At 37.2% G+C, this 23,613-nt stretch overlaps 1 protein-coding gene across 1 annotated transcript in view; it reads left to right on the forward strand.

The window, feature by feature from the left end:
• Positions 1 to 23,613, forward strand: part of usp43a (ubiquitin specific peptidase 43a) — a 136,647-nt gene that overhangs the window by 97,223 nt on the left and 15,811 nt on the right. The window contains exons 8-9 of the mRNA XM_028818595.2: positions 3,175 to 3,286; positions 15,098 to 15,201. Of these exons, the coding sequence (XP_028674428.2) occupies positions 3,175 to 3,286; positions 15,098 to 15,201 (216 nt within the window). The remainder of the gene's footprint in view (positions 1 to 3,174; positions 3,287 to 15,097; positions 15,202 to 23,613) is intronic.

Genomic DNA, 23,613 nt, shown 5'->3' on the forward strand with positions numbered 1-23,613 from the left:
TATTATAATTAAGTAATTAGAGTATTTAAAAACAGAATACACTGCTTTGTTTATAGCTAACTATTAAGCTTTTAAGTTCTAGCAGTTTAAAAACAGTCATTTCTATAAAGAGCATCCTGTATTCATGTGGAAAAATGTTCACAAATTGTATTCGGAGTGAACTAGAATGTAATTTTGTATCATAATCGTTTCTCAAATGAGATGCTGTAGAGAATGTTTTGATTGCCTTTTTTTCTGAATAAACACTTTGAAGAGACTAGAGTTGATCTTCTGCCATTTCACCCCACAGTCTCTAACACTGTACTGGTCCGTTTGCTATCATTTTTCTGAGCCCATCTGTATACCTTCATTTTTATCAGTCCATTTCTTTTCTAAATTGTTCTGTACCATTTTGAAAGTTCATAGAATGTCTCCAGGATAGTGTCTATAGTTTTGAGACTTCACTCTCTGACCTTGTAAGCCTTAGGCAAGTTGAAAATATAGTTTGTGATCTCTTAAATTTCACTTCTTTGTGCTGCATATCAATGTCAGAATATTCAATATGTTACATTTTTGATACTTTTTTTTGCCTTTTTATTATATAAATATGTACATGAGACACTTTTCAGCTTTAGTTTTTCTGTCACTTTGTGGTAGTAATACCAGCATGCTGTGGATGATTAGGACTGGAAAATCAGCATTCCACATAAAACCTGAAGCATTACATTGCTGAGCTGAAACATTAAAGAAATCCCATCAGTACTAGTCCTTGGCCCAGGGTTGGGGAAATTCTGCCCTGGGCAGCCAAAGCTTTTGTTTTTTTTGTTCTAGGACATTTGATACTCAATAGTAAATTAAATCTGAGCCTGCGATTGAACTTGTCACATTGTACACCTTTTTGTACCTTATCCTGTATTTCATTTACTACCAGATTGAACTTCTGCTTTCTTTGATAACTCTATGCAGCTTTACATGTGTTCCTCTCTTGGCAGGTCGTTTCTGAACAGGCAGCACCTGTACTCATGGAAAGTACTATTTAATAGTTATCATTCATTTCGTGGTCAGCAGTAATTTCATTGTTTATAGCAACATTTCCTAAATTGAACAGACAGATAGTGTATCTCTGCATCATTACAGATTTGTGCATATATGTTCTAAAGGGACCAAAGCCAAAATAAAAATCACACTAAACAGAAAATATAAATGTATGCTTATTCTAAATTATTTAGTTGTCAGATTGCCAGAGGTGAAAACTTGGAAGTCACTGCAGCCTAACCCTGTCTGCATCTCTTGGCCCTTTTGACAAAATGCCCATTTGTTTTGGGAGAGAATGGAGGGGAAGTTCTTATTTTATATGTATTCCTCTGTGTATCTGTAGTGTAAGAGGAAACTATAAAAGGACATCTGTAAAGAAGTGTTGATTTTTAATTTTAATGTTGTGTTTTTTTTTTGTTTTTTTTTTTAAGAATATTTTTCTGTGAGTAGTTCGGATCACATTGGAAAATTAATTGGAATGTTTTATTTATGGAGTACTTCCAGTTTTACGGAATAGCATGTTGGAGGCACTTCGGGGTCAAACAGAAGCCCCACAAAGTAGGGATTACTAATCACGGCAGCTGTCCTTGGCAACCCCCATGAAACCCAACATTGCCCAGCATGCCTTGTGGGTGTCGGTGTGGGAATCCTAGGCCAGCATATCTCCTAGCTGGATATTGTTCCTTGGTCCAACCCTGCCAGGATGCCAGTGTACCCAATGCCAGACTGGCATTCTCTGCATGTCATCTGGTTGTGAAAGGGCTGGCCTCCCAGCAAGGATACCTGCCCATGCACCCCATGCATCTCGTGTCTTAAATATCAGTACTTAAAAAGACCAAGCATGGTTATATGGTCAAGAGGAGGATATTAATATTGATGATATTACTAAAGATTCCACTCTATTTTACCTTTTGGGGAGAGTGATAGACCTCGGCTGAAAACTTAAAAAAAAATCTCTCAAATTATTTTAATACCTGGCAACAGTCTACTAAATCAAGCCTTATACAAGTGATCAGGTTTTTTTTTTTAATTTTATTTAATAGATACATTTTTATTGAATGAAACAAATAGAAACAATAAAAAATGTGTGTGTAATACAATACAGTTTTGCATCCAATAGACAGAATAAAAACGATCACTGCTGCCCACTCCCACTCCCATGCAGTCTTAGATCTATCAGGAGAGGTCAAAAGAGTAAAAAGAACTTAAAAAAAATAAAAATGCCATTTCAGATTTTGCAGTCCAAATGGCAGATTAGAAAAATGTAAACACTCAGAAGAATGGGGGATTAGGAGGATCCCTACATTAACAAACACAGGCCACCTGGCTTCCAAACAAAGTGGATAGCCGCTTGCTATTGTTAGTGCCTAAGCAAAACCAAGTTATAAAAAGTGATGTGTACATATTAAAAGAGAATATCTCAATATTTCCAGCAAGATGCTACTGTAGACGTGGCAGCAATAGTGCACAAGGACAAAATGCTGCCGTGTTAAGAAGTGAGGACAGTAGAGATGTCAAGGAAAAAGATGTGGAGTGAGTGAGATATATCAGTAAAGAAAATCAAGGACAGAGATTTAAATAAAAACAAAAGAAAGAGAAAAGGGGACAGTTCCAAAACATGTGGAGGAACACCCCAGGAGTATTTTAAAAACCAAGATGACAGGTGTTTGAAGCTATTCCCATAGCATATTGGTTGGTTACAAGAGGTAAGCATGAGCGCAATTTTTGTAAGTTAAGTGAGATCTTTAAAAATAATATTCAGATTAAGGATTTAGGTGGTCACACTTCAAAATTATGTTCAATAGCAAAAATCTATAGACTGCTTTACATTGAATAGCATACATAGCTGTGCCTGCATTTCTTGGGAGGGGAGACTGAACAGACATAAATTTTAAAAGAAGGTGGACGGGAAGAATGGAAAAGTATCTCCCGTCCCATTTTCTCTGTCCTTGGGTTTTAGAGAGATAACTAAAGTCTGTATTGCTCACATCCATTATGAGAAATATTAAGCAACTTTTGTGACTTCTGAAGGAAGCCCTGTGAAATTTGACCCACCTGATTTCAAGTTTTGCTACACCACCAGCCTCTTGTACAGCTTATTCACAGGTTAGGTGTGCATCATAGGCACTATATGAGACTTTCTGAACTTTTCTTTTCCAGATTTGGGCCTCCATTCTTGATGAGGGAAGACCGAGCCATCTCATGGGAGCAGCTGCAGCAGTGCATCCTCAGTAAAATGTGTTACCTAATGATTGGGGATGCCCAAACTCAGGTGTGTGTCTAATATGATGTTGGGAATATTTAATTTGGTCTGGGATTGATGATAGTTTTTGCGTGGCAAATTGGTAGGATGACGATGGGAGTAGAGAAGGGGGCAGTAAGGCAATGAGGTAAATGTAAGGAACACTGCTTCACTCCATACTTCTATCAGCTTTCAAATTTGAAATTTAAGATGCAGCTTGTTTTCTCTCTCTCTCTCTCAACCCACATTTCAATCATTACTGCTTTAAAAGCTTGTCTGTCTGGTTTGGTAAGGTGAAAAGGAAGAGAGTCAAAAAGACCAAAGCATCTCTCTGGCATTTATTTTCAATTATTACTTGCAAATCCCAAAAGGAATTATTGGAGAGTAAAGAGCATGAGTGAGGAAAAGAAGAAAATTGATTCAAATCCTCAATCCCTTTCTAGTCCCTCTACAGAAGAGAGTACATGCTGCCTGCCAAGAGCAGAGCAGAGAGAGGAAGGAAAAAGAAACGCAGGAGTTTTCATGATTTTTGCATGCATTTTTCTGATTGGTTTCCAGCTGGCTCAGTGACCTGCTCCAGGCGACCAGCATCCTTTTGAGTGGTTTGTCCAAAGAGTTTTCCACTGAAACACATAATCGCTACATCCTTGTGCCCAGTACATGATACAACAAAAGCACCTTAAGCATATTCTGGATGCTACCCATCTGTCATTCCTTTCATTCTTCTCTCTTCCTGTATTGATTTAAGACACATTTAGTATTTGACCTGTGAATATTTTGAAATGTAATATTTAAGAAAAAGAGATACTAAAAATGTATACTGTGTATAGGGAAAATGATCAACAAAATATGAGTGATTCAACTTTTTTTATACCTATCATTGATCATACTTTTTAACTTTCTGTGTGTGTTTATTTTTATAACAATAAATCTCCTTCAATTCATCGAGTAAAATAGCTTCCAGAGTTCATTTTCTTAGATGTTCTTGCACAACACTGGGTGGCATGAAGGAGAGGAGGAAGTTTGCTGTACTCCATGTTAGCGGTATGACTAAAATTCTGTATCATGGTATTTTTCTAAATTATCCCGGTTTCACGGTATTCGACAGTATTTTTTTCCCATGCATGAGTGGATGTTAACAACCATTTTCCACTGCAATTACTGCAGTAGACTGGCTAAGAATAACCCATTCCACTGTCATGAGCATTGTACATTGTACAAAAGAAACATTTTAATGTGCACACAAGTATTAATACAGGTTTGCATGGCCCCACAAAGTGATAGTTTTCAAGGGGGTGGCACTAATGAAGAGAAGGAATCACATTGCATGACAGATGCAGTCAAAATATAGAACCTTTTTATTGAACAAATTTTGCAAACAACTTAAACTATAATTTTGACAACATATTTTCAACCATCCAAAGGGGCATTTAGACTTAGTAAAATATCCAGAGGTGCTTGTCAAAAGTTGTATTGCACTGAACATGTCTTAGAAAAGGAATAGTAAATATTTTTTGTAAATCATCTTCACCTTCTGTTAATGTTAACCATCTCTGTCCACTGACACGTTAAAGCATTGAAAGGGAACCTTTTTTGAGTTGCGGCGCACCTGAGGGACTGCCCATAAATAAAGTCGTGACGACACAATCTATGGACAATTGCCAATAAAAACAGTTAATTTTACAAGTTTGAAAGATATTTTATTAATAAAGGAATCAAAGGATAAATCTTAAATTTAATTAATGTGAACGTTGAAATTGTTTTTCAGCACATATGAGATTGATGCGAGGATCAATTTTCGAAAGACAGACGTGCATTTCCTTGTCGATCATTTGAAGTCTCTCGCATTTCTTAGACTTCATTTCCGTAAGACTCTCGAAATAACTGATCGGATTGTCCATCTGCTCACGATGCTTTGTCTCAATATGGCGATGCAGTTTACTTGGCAACATTGCTTCGTTGCTGAGAGTTTTTCGGCAAATCAAGCAAAATGGCAGTGACGGATCATTATCAGATGGAATGAATCCATATTTAAGATAATCTTCATTGTATTTCCGCTTTTTTCCTGTTGATGTTACAGTTTTCTTATATTTCCTGTTCATGTTCGGTTTATCTTATCACTAGCATCTTTTCTAATTAGAAATCTCTCCATCTAAGTTTTTTGGGAGTTTTTAGAATAAACTATGTATGAATTTTTCTAGATAAAGTTTAATTAAAATTACCGTAAATAAAAAGCGAGTGATAATCGTTGAGAATTAAATTACAAGGAAGTATCGAATGCTTGCGTCACAACAAAATGTTTTTCACCACAAAGAACTGGAAAAGGTCACTGAGTTTACAAAGTTTACAGTGTTGATCAGCGGTGTCAGAGCGAAAAAAAGGTTAATTTTTACATAGTAATACTCAGACGATTAAGTGGTGAGAGCTGCAGCTACAAGCGATACTCTCTCATCGGCAAGAGCCGAAATGTAGCGTTCTATATTTGCTCTGCCTTCTTCTATCCGTACAGTGAGAGAGATCTTCTAACAACGAGACTTTTTAAGTCTCACGAGATGTGTTTTTGACACCGCTGGTGTTGATATTATGATGAAAGGTGAACAGCAAAAATTTTAACTTGCATTCAAAATAAATACATTAGTTTATTCAACAATCTGATTAACCGTTCTCGGTTTTTCCAACATAAAATATTTTTTTTTAAACATTATCTTTTTAATCAACCAAAAGTTCAAAAATACTAGCAATTTTAAATATTTTACAAAAGTTTTCGCGGCGCCCCTAGAAAATTCCACGGCACGTTGCCTGACAGTGCATTAAAGTGACTTTTTAAACCGCTTTACCATCATTAAACTGCATAATATTTAAACTAATAAATAATAATAAAATAAATAATAGTATTATTACTGATAGTTGCACTATTACTTCAAGACTTCAAGCCCAGGTGCATTACACAGTATTCACCAAAGTAAAATAAAATAAAACAAGTGCAACTTGGTGATGACATCTTTATCAACTGAACCATCATTTAGGCAAACTGCATTAATATGGACCTTGCTTCAAGCTAAGCTATATACATAAATAATAAAACTGCAACTTGCATTTATAATACTACTAGCAAAATACCCACACTTCGCAGCGGCGAAGTAGTGTGTTAAAGAAGTTATGTAAACATACATATATATATGAAAAGCACTATATAAATGTAATGAATTAATTATTATTATATATATATATATATATATATATATATATATATATATATATATATATATATATATATATATATATATATATACACACACATACATATACACACACATACATACATACATAGTGCGTTGTAACACGGGCTGTGATTGTTACATGGGAGGGAGACGACAAATCACAGCTTCCCGCTTTCTAATCGGGCCTGTGATTGGTGCTTTGACTGATGCCCAGATCCCACAGTATCTCCTCTTAGGAGAGGCGTTAGGCAAGTGTAATTGAATAGCGGTGCTGCAAGTTTAGCTTTACACCTGTTTTTAAGGCTTATTGACTGAAAGGGGCTTTCATGAAAAAAGTTAGGGCTTTGCTACAGGATACACCCTCCACAAGTTAAGGAAGTAAAAATAAAGGTATATATTTGTTTTATTTAAACCTTTTAAGTTTGTATGCGGGCGGCATGGTGGCGCAGTGAAAGGTGCCAGTTAGAAGATCCGGGTTCGCTTCCCTGCGTGGAGGTTGAATGTTCTCCCCGTGTCTGTCTGGATTTCCTCCGGGTACTCCGGTTTCCTCCCACAGTTCAAAGACATGCAGGTTAGGTGCATTGGCGATTCTAAATTGTCCGTGGTGTGTGGGTGTGTGCGCCCTGCGGTGGGCTGGCACCTTGCCCGGGGTTTGTTTCCTGCCTTGTGCCCTGTGTTGGCAGGGATTGGCTCCTGTATTTAGGATATAGCGGGTTGGATAATGGATGGATGGACATTTGTATGCATAGCCCCATTTGCCCGTTTTCATTTTTTTTCTTTCTTCAGTAATATTTCAGCAAACCCGGAGCTTGTCAGTTCAAATCCTGGTACTGACACCACTGTGTGACCCTGAGGAAGTCACTTCACCTGCCTGTGCTGCAAAAAACAAAAGTAATGTAACAAATTGTACCTCAGATGTTGCAAATTGCAGGAATAAAGGCATAAGTCAAATAGATAAATATATATTATACACATAGGAACTATTCATTTATTTTCAGTTAAGTCATCTGCAGCAAACCTTTATAAATGAGGGTTTCTCCTTTTTAGATTTTTAGGTTTTCTCTTGGAGAGCTTTTTTCATTTCATTGAAAATTAAAGCAGCAGCTGCCAAAATATGTAGCTTTCTTATTAATTTTTCAACATTGTGTAAAATAACTTTATAAAGTAACATAAAAGATGTAAATACTGGTTATCCTTTTACACTAAAATATTACTAAAGAGATACAAAAAAGTAAAATGCATATGTTGTTTTTCTTTAAGGAGATTAAATATTACTGAAGAAGGAAAAACAAAATCTAAAACAGCCAAATGGGGCTATGCATACAAACTTAAAAGGTTTAAATAAAACAGAAATATATACCTTTATTTTTACTTCCTTAACTTGTGGAGGGTGTATCCTGTAGCAAAGCCCTAACTTTTTTCGTGAAAGCCCGTTTCAGTCAATAAGTCTTAAAAACAGGTGTAAAGATATTGACAATAAGCTACGCAAACCCACCAAGACATGGAATCGTTTAAATCAAGGTGCTGCGCTACCTTCTTCCAGATCGGCCCAAAGGCGTTTTTTCCAAAGCAGTTCTGGTCTCCATCGGCATCTGTAGCTGAATCGAAAAACACCATCCCATACTATTAGTTAACAATTAACACATTTCTATATGTATTGTAAGCATACAATACAACTGATAATAAGTTGCGCTTATTTATCTGGTGTACCGACATTTTTGCGTGTTTAACGGCTGAAATCCAACATGGTTTGTGCCCTTCAGAATGAAAACAGTTTGCATTTACCTTTTTAATAAAAGGCGAGCTTTTAAGCCTGAGAAATCGCCCCGTAAATGCACACGTTTAATTGCATGCACATGTGTTAATATGTATGCTTACACACTGTTTCTTCTTCATTGAGGTTTTCTCTAGCATGTAGATCGGGGTAATTACATTCACGGCATTCGTAGTCTGAATCACAATCTGATTGTATGGGTGGTTACCTACCAGGTAACGCTTATGGTTGGCCAGCAAGTCAGCTAACATCAGCCACGGTGCCTTCAGTTGTGAGAAGCAGATCATAGAATGGTTGAAAATAGTTTACTGTCAAATAATGCAAAGAGTACGCGACACGTGTTTCGCCCTAATTCTTGGCTCATCAGGCGTACACACTCACTGCACTCCCTTACGGAATTGAACCTCGGACGTCAGCGCTAGAGGGGCTTCGCAGCGGTGAAGTATTGCTTTTAAATTTTAATTAAGAAGAAAAGAAAACCTTTTTAAATTGAGGGAAAATATACCAATAACAATTTGTTAAGGATCTGTTTTTTTGTGAAGCTGCCTCTACACAGCCTGTCCGCTGTTTTATAAACGAATGCCATATAAGGCCATCCTTTCTCCTTCACAGTCAGTTCACGTGATTACGTGGGAGGCGTGATGACGCGATATGCAACCCCGCCTCCCACGGCTAGCGAGCTGCAGTCCATTACTGTATATGGACAAAAAAGAGGTTCCAGTTATGACCGTTATGCTTTGAATTTCGAAATGAAACCTGCCTAACTTTTGTAAGTAAGCTGTAAGGAATGAGCCTGCCAAATTTCAGCCTTCCACCTACACGGGAAGTTGGAGAATTAGTGAGTGAGTGAGTGAGTGAGTGAGGGCTTTGCCTTTTATTAGTATAGATTTGTGGTATAGCCCTACGGAACCGTATTAGGGGCACAGTAGGAGGTGCCGGCAGCATTCACCGCACAGAATCCATTTACTTCATGATATTCCTGCTCTCTGAAAATTTAGAACTCTAAGATAAATACTTGATATCATTTTCATGATGAAATGCATTAAAGCAGGTATTAAACATGCACGGGTAGTGCCGCTCCCTTGCAGTATGGGGTCCCCAGGTGTACGTTCAGTGTAGAGCAGTTTATGGCAGGTGTGACGAGGCTCCAAAAAACGATGTATGAATGGGTATCGCAAAGGTTTAACTTAAATATTGTGTAAATGTTGAGTTTGTGATCTGATGGTCGGAGACACGAACACAGAATTCAATGGATGTTCTTCTGAGTGGGCTTTCTTTATTGCACGCATGCTGTCTGTCTGTCTGCCGTACCAAAACCCCAGTTCCTATCCTTTTTCTTTCTCCACATAACTAATTGCCACACGATAAACGTCTTTGTGAAATTAAAACTAGTTATAAACTTAGCCCACGGAGTGTTCAGAACTTTAGAAATATCTTTGTTATACATGTTTAATTATGCCATCCATTCAGGGTTGCGCCCATCCCAGCAAGCATGCGTGCAAGGCAGGAGCAAATCTTGAAAGAGTTGCCAGCACATCACAGGGTGAATACTAGCAATGCATACACTAGCAGGGTCAATATAGAATAACAAAACCACACATCCTACATGACTTTGAAAGGAAACTGAAGCACGCCGAGTAAACCCACCAGAAAAACATGCAAATTCAAGGCAGGGTACACCCTAGACACTCCTGCTGCAAGGCAGCAGTGCAACCTCCGCCACTGTGCCCCCACATGATTAATACATGTTTTAATGCATTTCATCATGAAAATTATATCAAGTATTTATCTTAGCATTCTAAATGTTCAGAGAGCAGGAATATCATGAAGTGAATGTATTCTGTGCGGCAATCGCTGTGGCGCCTCCTAAGTACAAGAGGTAGTCAGTTTAAGTAGCACGTACTGATTTAACATGGCTCGGGGAACACTTCACACAAAGCATTTAATGTGCTATATAACTTATGACGGGCGTTTGAGAAAATCTAGTAAATTAAATATTCATTTTATGATGAAGTTTAGTTTACAATGTTCTACTTTAATGACAAATTGCGAGAATAAAGTCAACATGACTTTAATCTTAACATAAGTGTCGAGATTAAAGTGGAAATGTCGAGAATGAAGTCAACATGTCGTCACATCATTACACTGTATTGAAAAGAAATAAAACGAGTACAACTTAGCTTGCAGTATTATCCAGTAGTATAGAAACAGTATTTACACATTTGAACAGAATGGTCCACATTCAACCTTTTAAAACCAAAGTATCTCCAGGCAACGGCCGTGACTCCTTTTTTTTGGCAAAAGTTCTTCTGTGTCATCATGTTCAACTTTATCGTCAGCTTCAGTTTCGGAATGTTCTCTGTCCATTTTCACCACGCAATACCTACACTACCACTGCCTATTTAGCGGTGTAGCAGTGAAAAAGGTCCCCACTTGATCAGTTTCCCGCTGCGCCACGTTCCGAACGTCGTTGAGGCAATTTAAACTGGTGTTGTGGTATAAGAAAAATCCATATCATAACAAAAATAAAAAATGGTTTTCGGTATGAACCGGTATACCGCCCAGCACTACTCCATGTACATTGTCTTTACCTCTGGAGTTTATATGTTTAGTTTCTCTTTTTTACTTTTTCTCCTTGCATCCACAGAGTGGTAGGTAGCTTTACCCTGTCTTGTCTTTCTTTATACCAGGAAACCTGCATTGACCAGTTAGGCACACGTGCCACATAAGTCTGTCGCTCTGCTTGAAAGTTTTTTCATTTTGGAGGGGTCACATAATGATATAATGGGTTACCGATAATCTGCTGCTAACACTAGTCACTGGCATTGCTTCTTGGATTGTTTTCTTAATTTTTTTATGTATAATCTAAAACGGCAGTAATTAAACTATATGTTGCAACCACTTTGATAATTCAATTAATTGTTTATCTTTTCCTGCATTTACAAGAGCTCTTATGCAAAGTAAACACATTTCTGTTTTTTGAAATTTCATTGTATAATTGTCTTGGTTTAGTTTCAGCAATATTCCATTATTCTCATTTTCTTCTTGAAAACTCATTACTTTACAGAAACACTCTAATGATAAAATGATCTGACTCAAACTGAATACGCTAAAAACCAAGCCAGCGATCTCACTTAAATAAAAACCGTCTTTCATTTACCATTACCTGAATTTACCTCAGTTACCTTGAAATTCCTTAATTGGTAATCTTATTGTTAAACCTGACGATAAAAGGAGAAATTGTGTGATATGGGGATTTGTGATGACCCAGATCCACAGCCAATGTCATCTTCCTATATCTGGTGGATCAGTACTCATGACTGAGGATGGACCAGGACAGTCAACAGTTTATTGAAAAAATGAGTAAAGTTTACATCAAGTTTCATGCAGTGCATAAAACACAGTCATTGAAAGTTCAATAAAAAAAAAATGCTCCACAAAATCGTTACATAAAATCAGTGTCTCTGAATGTTCAAATAAAAAAAATCCAGTAAATTATTTTAATATCCACGGTGAGCAGGTAAAATTTAGTGTCATGCCTACTCAGCCCACTGTATCCTACCAATCCACCTCCTCAGACGGTCACCACAGATCTGAAATGCCCCCTCTGTTGCTACCCACAGTTTACTGAGCTGCTACCTCCACCAGTCCCTACTGCTTCCAGGACACTGTGCCCTTATCTACTTCAAAACTTTCATCAGTTCCAGTGGCCTCTCATCCTTTCACCAGCTCCATTCTTTAGTTACTCAGCTGATGTGAGTAAGGAGTTATTACCTAGAACTTATGTCCTGCTCTCAACAAACTAATCTGTGCGATGGGTGATGACCAACTTGTCTTCCTCTCCAAAACCAGTGATTGCTTTTTCTTTACACAGCCAGCACCTATGCACTAACCCCACTCTCTTTTATTCTAGCTTTGTGCAAAGTTGGTGTCTCCAGATTGCCGCGCTGCTGTCAACTGACAATAATCTATTACCTTTAGCACATACCTGTATGTGTGTGCCACGTTATAGCAGGTTGTGCTTAAATTGCTAAAACCATTAAAAGGGATTAACAATTGAAGCAATCGGTACTCCCTTTAACACATTTCACCACAAGATTCCAATTAATCAAGTGTGTTTATTTAATGATATGATTTGATTTATGTCTAATAGGTTAAGAAACAACTTTTTGGGTACTTCATGACAACCATCTTAACAGTATAACCCATTTCCCTATTTATTTAAATAACCTTACAGTGTTCCAAATTCCTCAGAATTTCAGTTGCTTTTAAGATATTTTATTAACAGTCCTTTACTCTTGTTCCTTTTTGACATTATTTTCAGACTACAGTAATCCCTCCTCCATCGCGGGGGTTGCGTTCCAGAGCCACCCGCGAAATAAGAAAATCCACGAAGTAGAAACCATATGTTTATATGGTTATTTTTATATTGTCATGCTTGGGTCACAGGTTTGCGCAGAAACACCGGAGGTTGTAGAGAGACAGGAACGTTATTCAGACACTGCAAACAAACATTTGTCTCTTTTTCAAAAGTTTAAACTGTGCTCCATGACAAGACAGAGATGACAGTTCCGTCTCACAATTAAAAGAATGCAAACATATCTTCCTCTTCAAAGGAGTGCGAGTCAGGAGCAGAGCATGTCAGAGAGAGAGAGAGAGAGAGACAAAAGCAAACCAATCAATAGGGCTGTTTGGCCTTTAAGTATGCAAAGCACCGCGGCACAAAGCTGTTGAAGGTGGCAGCTCACACCCCCTCTGTCAGGAGCAGAGAGAGAGAGAGACAGATAAAAACAAACAGTCAAAAATCAATACGTGCCCTTTGAGCTTTTAAGTATGCGAAGCACCGTGCAGAATGTCGCTTCAGGAAGCAGCTGCACAGAAGGTAGCAACGTGAAGATAATCTTTCAGCATTTTTAGACGAGCGTCCGTATCATCTAGGTTTGCGAACAGCCCCCCTGCTCAATCCCCCTACGTCAGGATCAGAGAAACTCCACGCAAGAGAGGGAGAAAAGTAAGTTGGGTAGCTTCTCAGCCATCTGCCAATAGCATCCCTTGTATGAAATCAACTGGGCAAACCAACTGAGGAAGCATGTACAAGAAATTAAAAGATCCATTGTCCGCAGAAATCCGCGAACCAGCAAAAAATCCATGATATATATTTAAATATGCTTACATATAAAATCCGCGATGGAGTGAAGCCGCGAAAGGCGAAGCGCGATATAGCGAGGGATTACTGTACGTAGTTTTGTGAAAAGTAGGTAGATTCTGCAGAACACTCACTCACTCACACACACAAACAAATTATAGTGTTCTGTAGACTAGCGATTAGTCTATTATCAGTCCATACATGAATTGTGCATTGCAATATGCAATTTTTTTTAAGCCATGTTCTCTACGATAGTAATAAATAACTGGAATGCTGCTTAATTCTTAACAGATAAATTTTGAAATGGATTATTAAATGTGTAATTAAGAAAGGAGTGTAGTTGGCAATTGACTAAAAAATGATTGCAGTCAAAAGTTTTCCATGAAGGTAGAAACAAATTGGATTCCTGCCTCCTTGAGGAGTTCCTAGACTGTCTAAGTCATTGTGTATTTTGGTAAATAATATTTGCACAATTACTTTGGTAATTTATCTACCAGGTCCTTTTTAAAACAGTCATTCAATCTTCATTTTATAAGGTTATAAATTATAGCTCTTAGTATATGCTAAAATAACCATATGAAACATCAATAGGTTTATTTTAGTAAAGGAAAGTGTGACATTAGCACTACTATGTTCAACCTGATCTCAGATGGAGAAACAGTTCTGTGTTGGATATAGATGGATCACCAGAGCACTTGGTATGCCCTTAATAATGTGGAACTAAACACTTGGAAAACTTTTTAAATGACTGTAGACTTTAGAAGATGTATCTCTGACTCGGATTATAAATGGTTCCACTGTCTTTAGGCGTTTAGTGCTGTCTTTAGGCGTTTAGTGCACTGACAGTTCTTGTAGTTAGAACAAGAATAAAAACATCACCTGTAAAGAAAGCTCTTCAGATAATGTTTTATCTCCAGGATATTAAAAAAAGTTGAATTTGTACCAGTCAATTTAAATGCAAACTGAAAACACAAACCTCAGCAAGCTGTCTAAACAGCATGCAAGACTGTGTACTTGAAAGTTCCTTGCATTCACCACTTTTACACTTGGGCCTTGTGATTGATGGGTACACTGTCCAGGGCTGTTTCTATTGTTACATTATTTACACACATCTCAGCTATTCCTTATAGCAGTCTCCTAGATGAATCAGAAAACATTAAACACCTGCCCCCTCATAATTCTAACCTTACTAAGATCAATTATACTTGGTAAGAATTAACGATCTTGTTCCATTTGTTGTTTATTCTTTGACATTGGTTTTATTAAATTCAAATGCTCCTGGGTTCCTTCCCACATTCCAAACACATATAGGTTAGGTGATTTGGCAATACTAAATTGTCCCCCTATTGTGTGTGTGTGTGTGTGTGTGTGTGTGTGTGTGTGTGTGTGCGCGCGTGTGTGCGTGCGCGCGTGTGTGTGTTTTTCTTTATACTATGAGAGACTGGCACCATGTCCTAATTTGCACCTTTAGCTGGCTAAGAGAGGCTGCAGCTTCCCCTCGACTCCACTTACAGAAATGTCAAATATGTATTATAATTCAAGCTAAAGTGATGATGAATTTTGTATATTTTGCTGTCCCTTTCTTGTTATTCTTCTATGTATAGTGTTAGCAATCAAGAGAAATCTCTTGCTTCTTTGCCGTATCATAAAGTTTTCAGTATCTTAAATAGAGCTAATAACAGATTTCTTTACTCTGGCAGAATTTTGGTGCCTTGTTTAGAATTAGAGTCGTGGGAGGATCATCCACCTTCAATCACCTGTCTCCCCAAGACGCTCACCCACTGTACCACCCGGCTGTAGAGAGGTAAGACTCTTAAATAGAGTTGCATTTATTCATACAGTCATGGTTGACTGGCCCAGATATTGCACACATGTTAATTCAAGGGATTCCTTTTTAATGTGTGATTCAGTAGCACTATATGAAATATTAGCTGGACAGTCCTACTCTAATCAGACATCCTTTAGATTTTGTTTCCTTTTGTAGATGTGCGTGTTCTGCATTTCAGCAAGTGATGTTGAATCAAAAACCTTTTGTATATAAAAGACTCTTCTGGTCACTGCTGTTACATTTTCCTTAACTGATAGCTGAGCCAGCTTGTCCTAAAATTAAATACCCCTACACCCTCCCATCCCCATTTTTCCTTAGAGCTATCATCGACTGTGCCTTCAGTGTTGGATGAGATAATGGGTCTCCCGGGGTTCTGTCTGATAAAATGCCACATGTGTATCTACTGGGCGGCATAATGCCTGGCAACATCGGCAAATTGCTGGCAATTTTTTTACAATATGCTTTTAGTTCTGCCCCTATGTGCTGGAATGGAATACTTGTGACTATTCTAGGAAAAAATATGTTATTAATCACTTATTTAGCAGGTGGTGTTTCTTTAAAGACCTTCTAAAACAGAAATACAAGAAACTCAAAATAAACCATTCTTGATGGGAGCAAGTCAAACCTCTACGTAGTATTCTTTAATTTTTTGTAGATCTCTTCTTTTTTATTTATAAATTTTATAGAATCTATAGGTTTAAAATTAATTTGGATAAAAGTGTGCTTTTTCTGGTTACACCTCCTTACACACTACACTATATTGTAACCCTTTCTACTGACTTTCCCTGCTCAGTTCAGGTATTAACTTTTTATGCTCAATTTCTGAAACATGATGAAAAGCATTAAACAAAATGTTATTAGGTGGTCAACTCTACAGCTAGTGGGGAAAATCTAAAAGAAAAATCCTTCCAAAACTTCCTTCATTTTTCAAGTAACTCCCATATTTATTGACATTTTTAAGCTCAAGTCTATTATGAGCTAGTTTACGGATTAATGTATTTAAAGGGCAACACTGTCAAGATTGAAAACAGAGGGTGGCATGACACTACCCAACTTTCATCTTTACTACTGAGCCTCAAATATTTGTAATTTGAGGCAACAGAAGGAGCATTCACTTGACTGTCTGTCTCTGGGAAGAGCATTTTGTACAAATTCCTCCTTGCTCTTATCATTAATAATTACCACCAATTTACTATGAATTGAATTGTGCTTCCCAACTCAAAATATGTAACCAAAGTAGGAAACACCTTAAGGAAAAGATGCTGTACTCTTAATGTACGAAAATTAGCAAGTGTTTTGTTTATAGAAGTCATTAGGTTTCCTTGAAACATCAAGAATCCTTATAATGTCAATTTGTTGGTACTGTTGACCAACAGTGGTAAATATGGAATTCCCTTCGCATACTGTTTTTTGTTTACAAGTCAGAACCTCTGCTAAGATGAGTCTAACTTCTCAAACCCACCTTTCCATATTAAAATTATTTACAGTAAGCATGTTATTGATTAAACTCTAATTATGAATGATGCCATGTAGCAGGTCATATATTTTGGTACTGTCTCAATTTAACATTTCTTTAGGGTGAAGATACTTGCTTTTCTTTCAGATTTACAATCATTCCTAATCCTTTTACAGAAGAATTTGGAATAATATTAGATGAGATTTGACTGTCCATCAATAAACTTGCATAAGTTCACTTTTTTTTTTTTTTTTTTAGCAATATACGTTTTTACTGTAACTCTTATGCCAGAAAGCATATATCTGGAAATTAATACAGGTTAAGACAAATATATGTGTAAAGTTTGGCTAGTGGAACTGCATGTTGAGTAATACCAAATTCTTATTAAAACATACAGTCTCTGTTAAGTCCTTCATTTGTTAACATGCAGCTTTTCTGTCCCTGTTAAACCAGTTGTCATTTTTGGACCATCATGTACAATTTCCTGTTGCATTATAATATTTGCTCACACAAATTAGCATCTATAGGCATAGTTTCAGTCGGTCAAGCATTCATGAAGACTTTAATGCCTCAAGCTGAAACTTACTAATCAAACTAACATTTTTTTTTTCTCTCCAGTGTCTTTCCTTAGTGAGTACAAGATCTTTGGTATAATTTACAGTGTGTGTTTGTTTTATTTATTTATTATTTTAATTAATTATATAGATAGATAGATATAGATATAGAGAGAATATTTACAGCATATTCCTAGAGAAACACTTTTATTAGAATCACACTGAGTCTCCATTGCAGATTAAATCTACATCCCATTGGTTTTGCTAATATTAAACACTTTGCTCACTAGCCTTCTGAAGCATTGATGTATTGCATTTTGTTTTTCCATCAGTTCTGTTGTAATATGATCCCATATTGTATCTGTTGTTCAATAACATTTTACACTTATTTTTTTAAATAAAATACCAAAATCTGATTAATTTTCCTTATTTTTAAATATAAAAATTAAAAATCAAACATGTTGTGTGGGCAGCACGGTGGCGCAGTGGGTAGCGCTGCTGCCTCGCAGTTGGGAGATCTGGGGACCTGGGTTTGCTTCCCGGGTCCTCCCTGCGTGGAATTTGCATGTTCTCCCCGTGTCTGCGTGGGTTTCCTCCGCGTGCTCCGGTTTCCTTCCACAGTCCAAAGACATGCAGGTTAGGTGAATTGGCAATTCTAAATTGGCCCTGGTGTGTGGGTGTGTTTGTGTGTGTCCTGCAGTGGGTTGGCACCCTGCCCAGGATTGGTTTCTGCCTTGTGCCCTGTGTTGGCTGGGATTGGCTCCAGCAGACCCCCGTGACCCTGTGTTTGGATTCAGCGGGTTGGAAAATGGATGGATGGATGGAAACATGTTGTGTTCACATTCAGAATTTAATTAATCTTAATTCACTTGCTATTTAAGTCTCGGTCACCTTAATTTTTTCTTTTTTCGTTAATTAGCAGCCGAACAATACAAAACGAGACAACACATGACCAGCAACCTGTGTTCATACTATATCTGAAAATAAAGGTGAAGATCTCAGTAATGCTGATCTGCTCAGGTCACAAATCATTTTGATGGTGCTGTTCCATAACTGTTGATTTTTCTTTTTTTGTAAATGTTTGCTGTGACAGAATGGGAGCACCAACAAGTCATGAAAATAAATAACAGGTGTAATTAAAAAGATCTGGCTTCTAGTTAAGAAACTTGTTGGGGTAGTAGTGGTTGAAGTTTAAGCCTCCAGCCTAGCTGGTCATCTGTTGGCTTGCTTCACATCTTCTTTCTGTTTGGGTGCTGTTTATGGAAAAAAATGAAGTAATGCAGAGGACAGAATGTTAAAAAAGCAAGTCATTTAAAAAGAAGGGAAAAGAATCCTATAAGCAGATAAAACTGGTCACTAATTAAGAAAAGGGTTAGAATGAAAAGCTGTAGCCACAGTATTGCTCCAGGACCAGAGTTGGCAACCTCTGCTTTACAGTACCACTTTAATTTCCATGTATTAACTCTTTGAGGGCTGAATATTTTTTCCAAAAAACATAGTTTCTGAAAAGCAATGGTTTCACACAGAAATCAACATAAAACGTCTGTTGCTGCATGCTGTGGCTGCCAGTTTTCCAAGAATATGCAGCAGGCTTGCTGCCAGGCTGTCTTTGCGTGGCTGGGACAAAGTCACAGTGCATTGTAATCTGGTTTCTACCTCTTATCATTGTTAAGTGGCAGACCTCCCTGGTGAACATTGTCAGTACAATGATTAGCTGGAGACCAATCAGCTGAAGCTGGAACCTCACATTCGTTTTCGATCACTTGTATCAAAATCTGAGTCTGAGAAGTCATAGTCCAGTTCAGAGATAATAGGCAAAACGTTGTCCACGGAGTGTTTTGCTTTGCGCATTGCCTTTGATCTCTTTCCAGATGTCAGTGCCATTTTTGCCGTTGTTTGCGCCTTGCTACTCACACAAGCGCAGGAAATCTCGGTCAAACCAATGAATCTAACTTTCCTTCTAGCAACGAGAGTCCAACTAAAACATTAAGGTTGGTTTTGTCATAGTTTACAGTCGATTACCATCGTCAACTCCTCCATTTGACAAAAGTCGGCATCAGCCCTGAAAGAGTTAAACCTGTTTTCTACTGCAGCACGTTCAAATGAAACTAAAATATTCATCATTAAAATTTATCGTCCTATCTAAAAGATTCTAAAAAAATGACCTATTACAATTACTTGCAGGTAAGAGAGTGTAGATCAATCTCTGTGATGAAAGGCACACTGTATAAATTTAAAAATATGTGCATTCATACATTTTCTGAACCAGCTTTTTCCATCACAGCATTGTAAAAAGCTGGGGAGATAAAGACCACATGTGGCAGAATGACCATGCCGGGATTCTAACCCAGTCAGTTAGAGCACTTAAGCATTAGTATTGAGTAACACACTATAATATCTCCAGAGACAGATAAATCAGACAGTTTGCCCTGTGCAAATGATAAAACGTTTTCAAGCAATTTAAAGCCTTGAGAGACACTGTGCAATGTTACATAGTGGAGGGATTTTTAAATATAAAAACACAGTAACAAAAGAATACAGTACTACAAATAAAGTGTGTTGGTTTTTGTTTTGGGGTGGATTGACATTTACATTCGGCTTGGGATTTTTACTTTTTTTCTTGTATCGGTGTTGATCACAGCAGCTTCTGCCTATACAGAGACTTGTCAGCTGTTCTTCAGTACTGCTTTCTTGCAATTTGAATAGCTGCACTGATTGCCACCAGCCTGATTGCACATTCACAGTTGCATTGTCTTTATATAAAAAAAAAAAAAAAAAGTTAAATGTTCCCACTGCCACAGAGCTTCTCACTTTAGTGTAAAGCGAGTGTCCTAGTTTTTAAAGGTGTTGGCTAAGTACTGCTGGGATAATGCATCCCAATTACCGACTCCTCTGTTTATAATATGACGGCAATAAATTTGAGCCAAAATCTTTTTCAGTATTCAGGACTGAAAATACAGATGGCAGGCTTTTAATATCCTGTGTGCATTATATTCATGTCAGTGTGTGATAGAGAGAGGTAAATCTGGGTTGACAAAGGGAATAATTCTTACATACTCTATACAATGATACCCTCTTTGGGGAAGTCGCTTCCTGAGTATTTAGAAGTAAGGAGGTTGCTTTTTAAAGAAGTTCCATAATTATATTTGCAAAGTGCATTTGTAAGCAAGCATAGCATTTGCTAGCTATAAAGAAGAAATATTTAGAAAGTTGAAATCAAACTATAATGTGGTACAGCTGAGGTATAACTACTGTAGGCCAGTAGGGGGATCCTAATGTGGTTTTGTCAAGGAGTCACTCCACAGTTCACCCCAGGTTGCACATTTTGCACTGTGGTAAACTGATGATGGTCAGCAGTGATCCTGTGACATCTGGATTACAGAGTCCCTCAGAAGCAGCTCTTTCTATGCTATGAGCAATAAAAACTCTTATCCTCGGGTTTGCAGGGACTAACTAAGTACTGCAAGCAAAGTACAACCTGGTAATGTCAGCCGAGGTCTCTGTCTGTCTCATTTAGCCTACACTTTCTTGCTCAGCACCGCCACTACACTCCACCCATCCACAGTGCAGATCCTGCTGACTACACACAAAGTGTTTTGTCGGGGAATCAAGGCTTATCTAAAAAAAATTTAATCTCACAGCATAAAAGGAGCTTCTTCTGAGGGCATTTGTAATTAAGATGCCGCAGGCTCTTGGCTGAGCACTGGCAGCTACCAGTGCAAAATGTGTAACCAGAGGTGGGTTGTGGTGTAATTGCACAAGAAGAGAGGGTGACAAATGCATTAGTTGTAGGCAAAATGAAATTACTTGCTAATTCTGCCTTCCAATATAGGCTGGTTATTCCATTTAGTGCAACTGAGAGGTAAATAGTTAATTACTTTTAAAAAACTTAAGTGTCAGTACAATATCACTTATACTAGACAGTTCATAAAAGACCCTTTTAAATTAAATGTAATTTTTTTAACACTTTATTTAAATTTGACAACTGAAATTATCAATTCAGATTAATTAAATGCAATTTTTTCTTACACCCAATTGTTGAAGCTCAGCTAGAGTTTTGTAGTTGCTGAAAAGGGACTTTATAATATTTCTGCTAGAATTGTGAACATTGTAGCTGAGCAACAATCGTGTTGTCCCGGTTAAATAGTCATTTAGATGTTTGTGCTGCTCATTGCTCTCCATGTGTGCATTTATCTTTTCCACAGCAGTTTTCACCTTCTCATATGTAGTTAATAGTTAGGGTCAACAAAAAATTTAAGGATTTCTTAATGTGTCAGAAAAGGACTCATTTTGTTGTGGGATTTGATGATGGTGGTGGTGGTGCTGTGCTGCTCTACTGTGTAGTAATTTCACTGTTAGCTCATCGCCAATTTTTAGTCTTGACCAAGTCATTCTTTGCAAGTTTACTCTTCCCGATTTAAAGGAATGTTTAAAAAAAAATATATATATATATATATATATATATATGTTCCTGCATGCTACAAGTGGAGAAAGTGAACACAATTTTACTGTTACAAAATTCTCAATCAAAAAGTTATTAAAAATCATACTAGAAATACTTTCCTCATCAACTCTTCCTTCAGCCTAATTAATTTTATCACTCGGTTCAGTTTCTGCTTTGCTTGACATGAAGTGTTTTAATGCCATTGGGTTAGAGAGAACAACAAAGCTTTGAGGTGAATAACTAAACTTGCAAATTAATAATTAACCTTATCTTTAAATGCCCTTGACCCTTAAGTGAAAAAAGATTGTGGGAAGGTGTATTTATTCTGGCTTTGGATGTTTCAGAGGGTCTCATATCATAGCTTTCATGTTGACAAATTAACAAGATCCTGGAGGGTGTTTTTTTTTTTTTTATATAATATATAAAATGTTTTACAGATAAATTTTGGACTGCAGTAAATTTTAGAAAAGAATGCAATCTTTTGATTTAATAAAAGTCTCTTTGAAGAAGACAAGGAGTGCAAAGAACTAATTGGTATAGATATGAGACTCGGTTAAATCTCCATAAAGAAAAGACTACTTAACTTAAAAACATGATTTGGAATTAAGGGGAGAATAAAGAGCTCAGAGAGCAGTTTTTTTTTTTAAATATATGCAACAAAAGCATACAGTATAATATTAAAAAAATTCTCAAGCTTGTTTTTGTGTTCTTCTGTGTCACTTTGGCTTTCAAATTCTGTTTCTCAGACTTGGAGGGAGCTACCTAGATCAGTATTTCTGAAACTGTGTTCCATGTACCCTAGGGTTCTATGAAAACTTATAGGTGCTCTGTGAACCATCAGTCATTTGGGCTGGGTACTGACACTGATGTCCTGATTTGGTTCCAATACACAATTTCCCGATTTAATGTTGATTTAATCTTGATTGAATTAATGCGCACCGATATATTGAAGTGGGGGCTTTTTTAGAGATTACTTTATCATGCGTGGAGAACATTAATATAATGTGATAAATTTCAGTAACACTTTATTTGAAGGGTGTCTACATAGTGACTTCATAACATATGTATAAGCATAGGATGACATTTAAGAAGAAATACTTCATTAGTAATGAACAGTTAACATCAGTATTTGGAAGAGATGGAACAAAATACCAATACAAAACAACTTTTTCACACTTAGTTAAATTATGGTGAATTTTGAATAACATATGTATCGCCACATCACATCATATGGGGGGGGGGGGGGGTGTTCCATGTTTTAATACAATGCAATGGCATCTACTTTATAAAACATCCTATATCATCTTACAAGTAATATTGTAAAATAATCAAATATTGCTTCTTAACTAATGTTATTCAATAACCTATTCGTGTGTTATGAATCTCCATGTAGACACCCTTCAACTAAACTGTTGGCCAAATTTATTCCCCTGTTGGACTTTTAAAATCTTGAATTAATTGAAATTAAAGATACAGTGGGAAGACTTGTGTCTTTCTATACATCTACAAGTTGCACATTCAGTTCAGTTGCTCACATGTAGCAGTTAAATTAATCAGTCTCAAAAATGTGTCCTCACAGTTCCTCATCAAAGTGTTTCAAAACATGGGTCTATTGCTTATCATTGTTGACAGCAGTGTTGGGTAAATCGAACACAGAAGAAAAAGTACTGGCCATTGTGACTGACATCTCACTAATGTGATCTGTGCAATACAGCTTCACGTTGGCTACTTTGCACACACGCTCACTTTGGCTTCGCAGGCTGCTCTGAAACTTCCAACAATTTCCCACTTGCTTGGCTGGTGAGGTGCGCTTCAACCTTTTTTCATAGTAGCAGTATAGCTAGCCACATTTATTGGACTTGCCAACACACAAACTTGGGATTGATGCTGGCACTTGATGGATTAGCACATTGGAACTGCTAGAAAGGTTTTTG

Source organism: Erpetoichthys calabaricus, chromosome 14, assembly GCF_900747795.2.
Source record: "Erpetoichthys calabaricus chromosome 14, fErpCal1.3, whole genome shotgun sequence".
Lineage (NCBI taxonomy): Eukaryota > Metazoa > Chordata > Cladistia > Polypteriformes > Polypteridae > Erpetoichthys > Erpetoichthys calabaricus.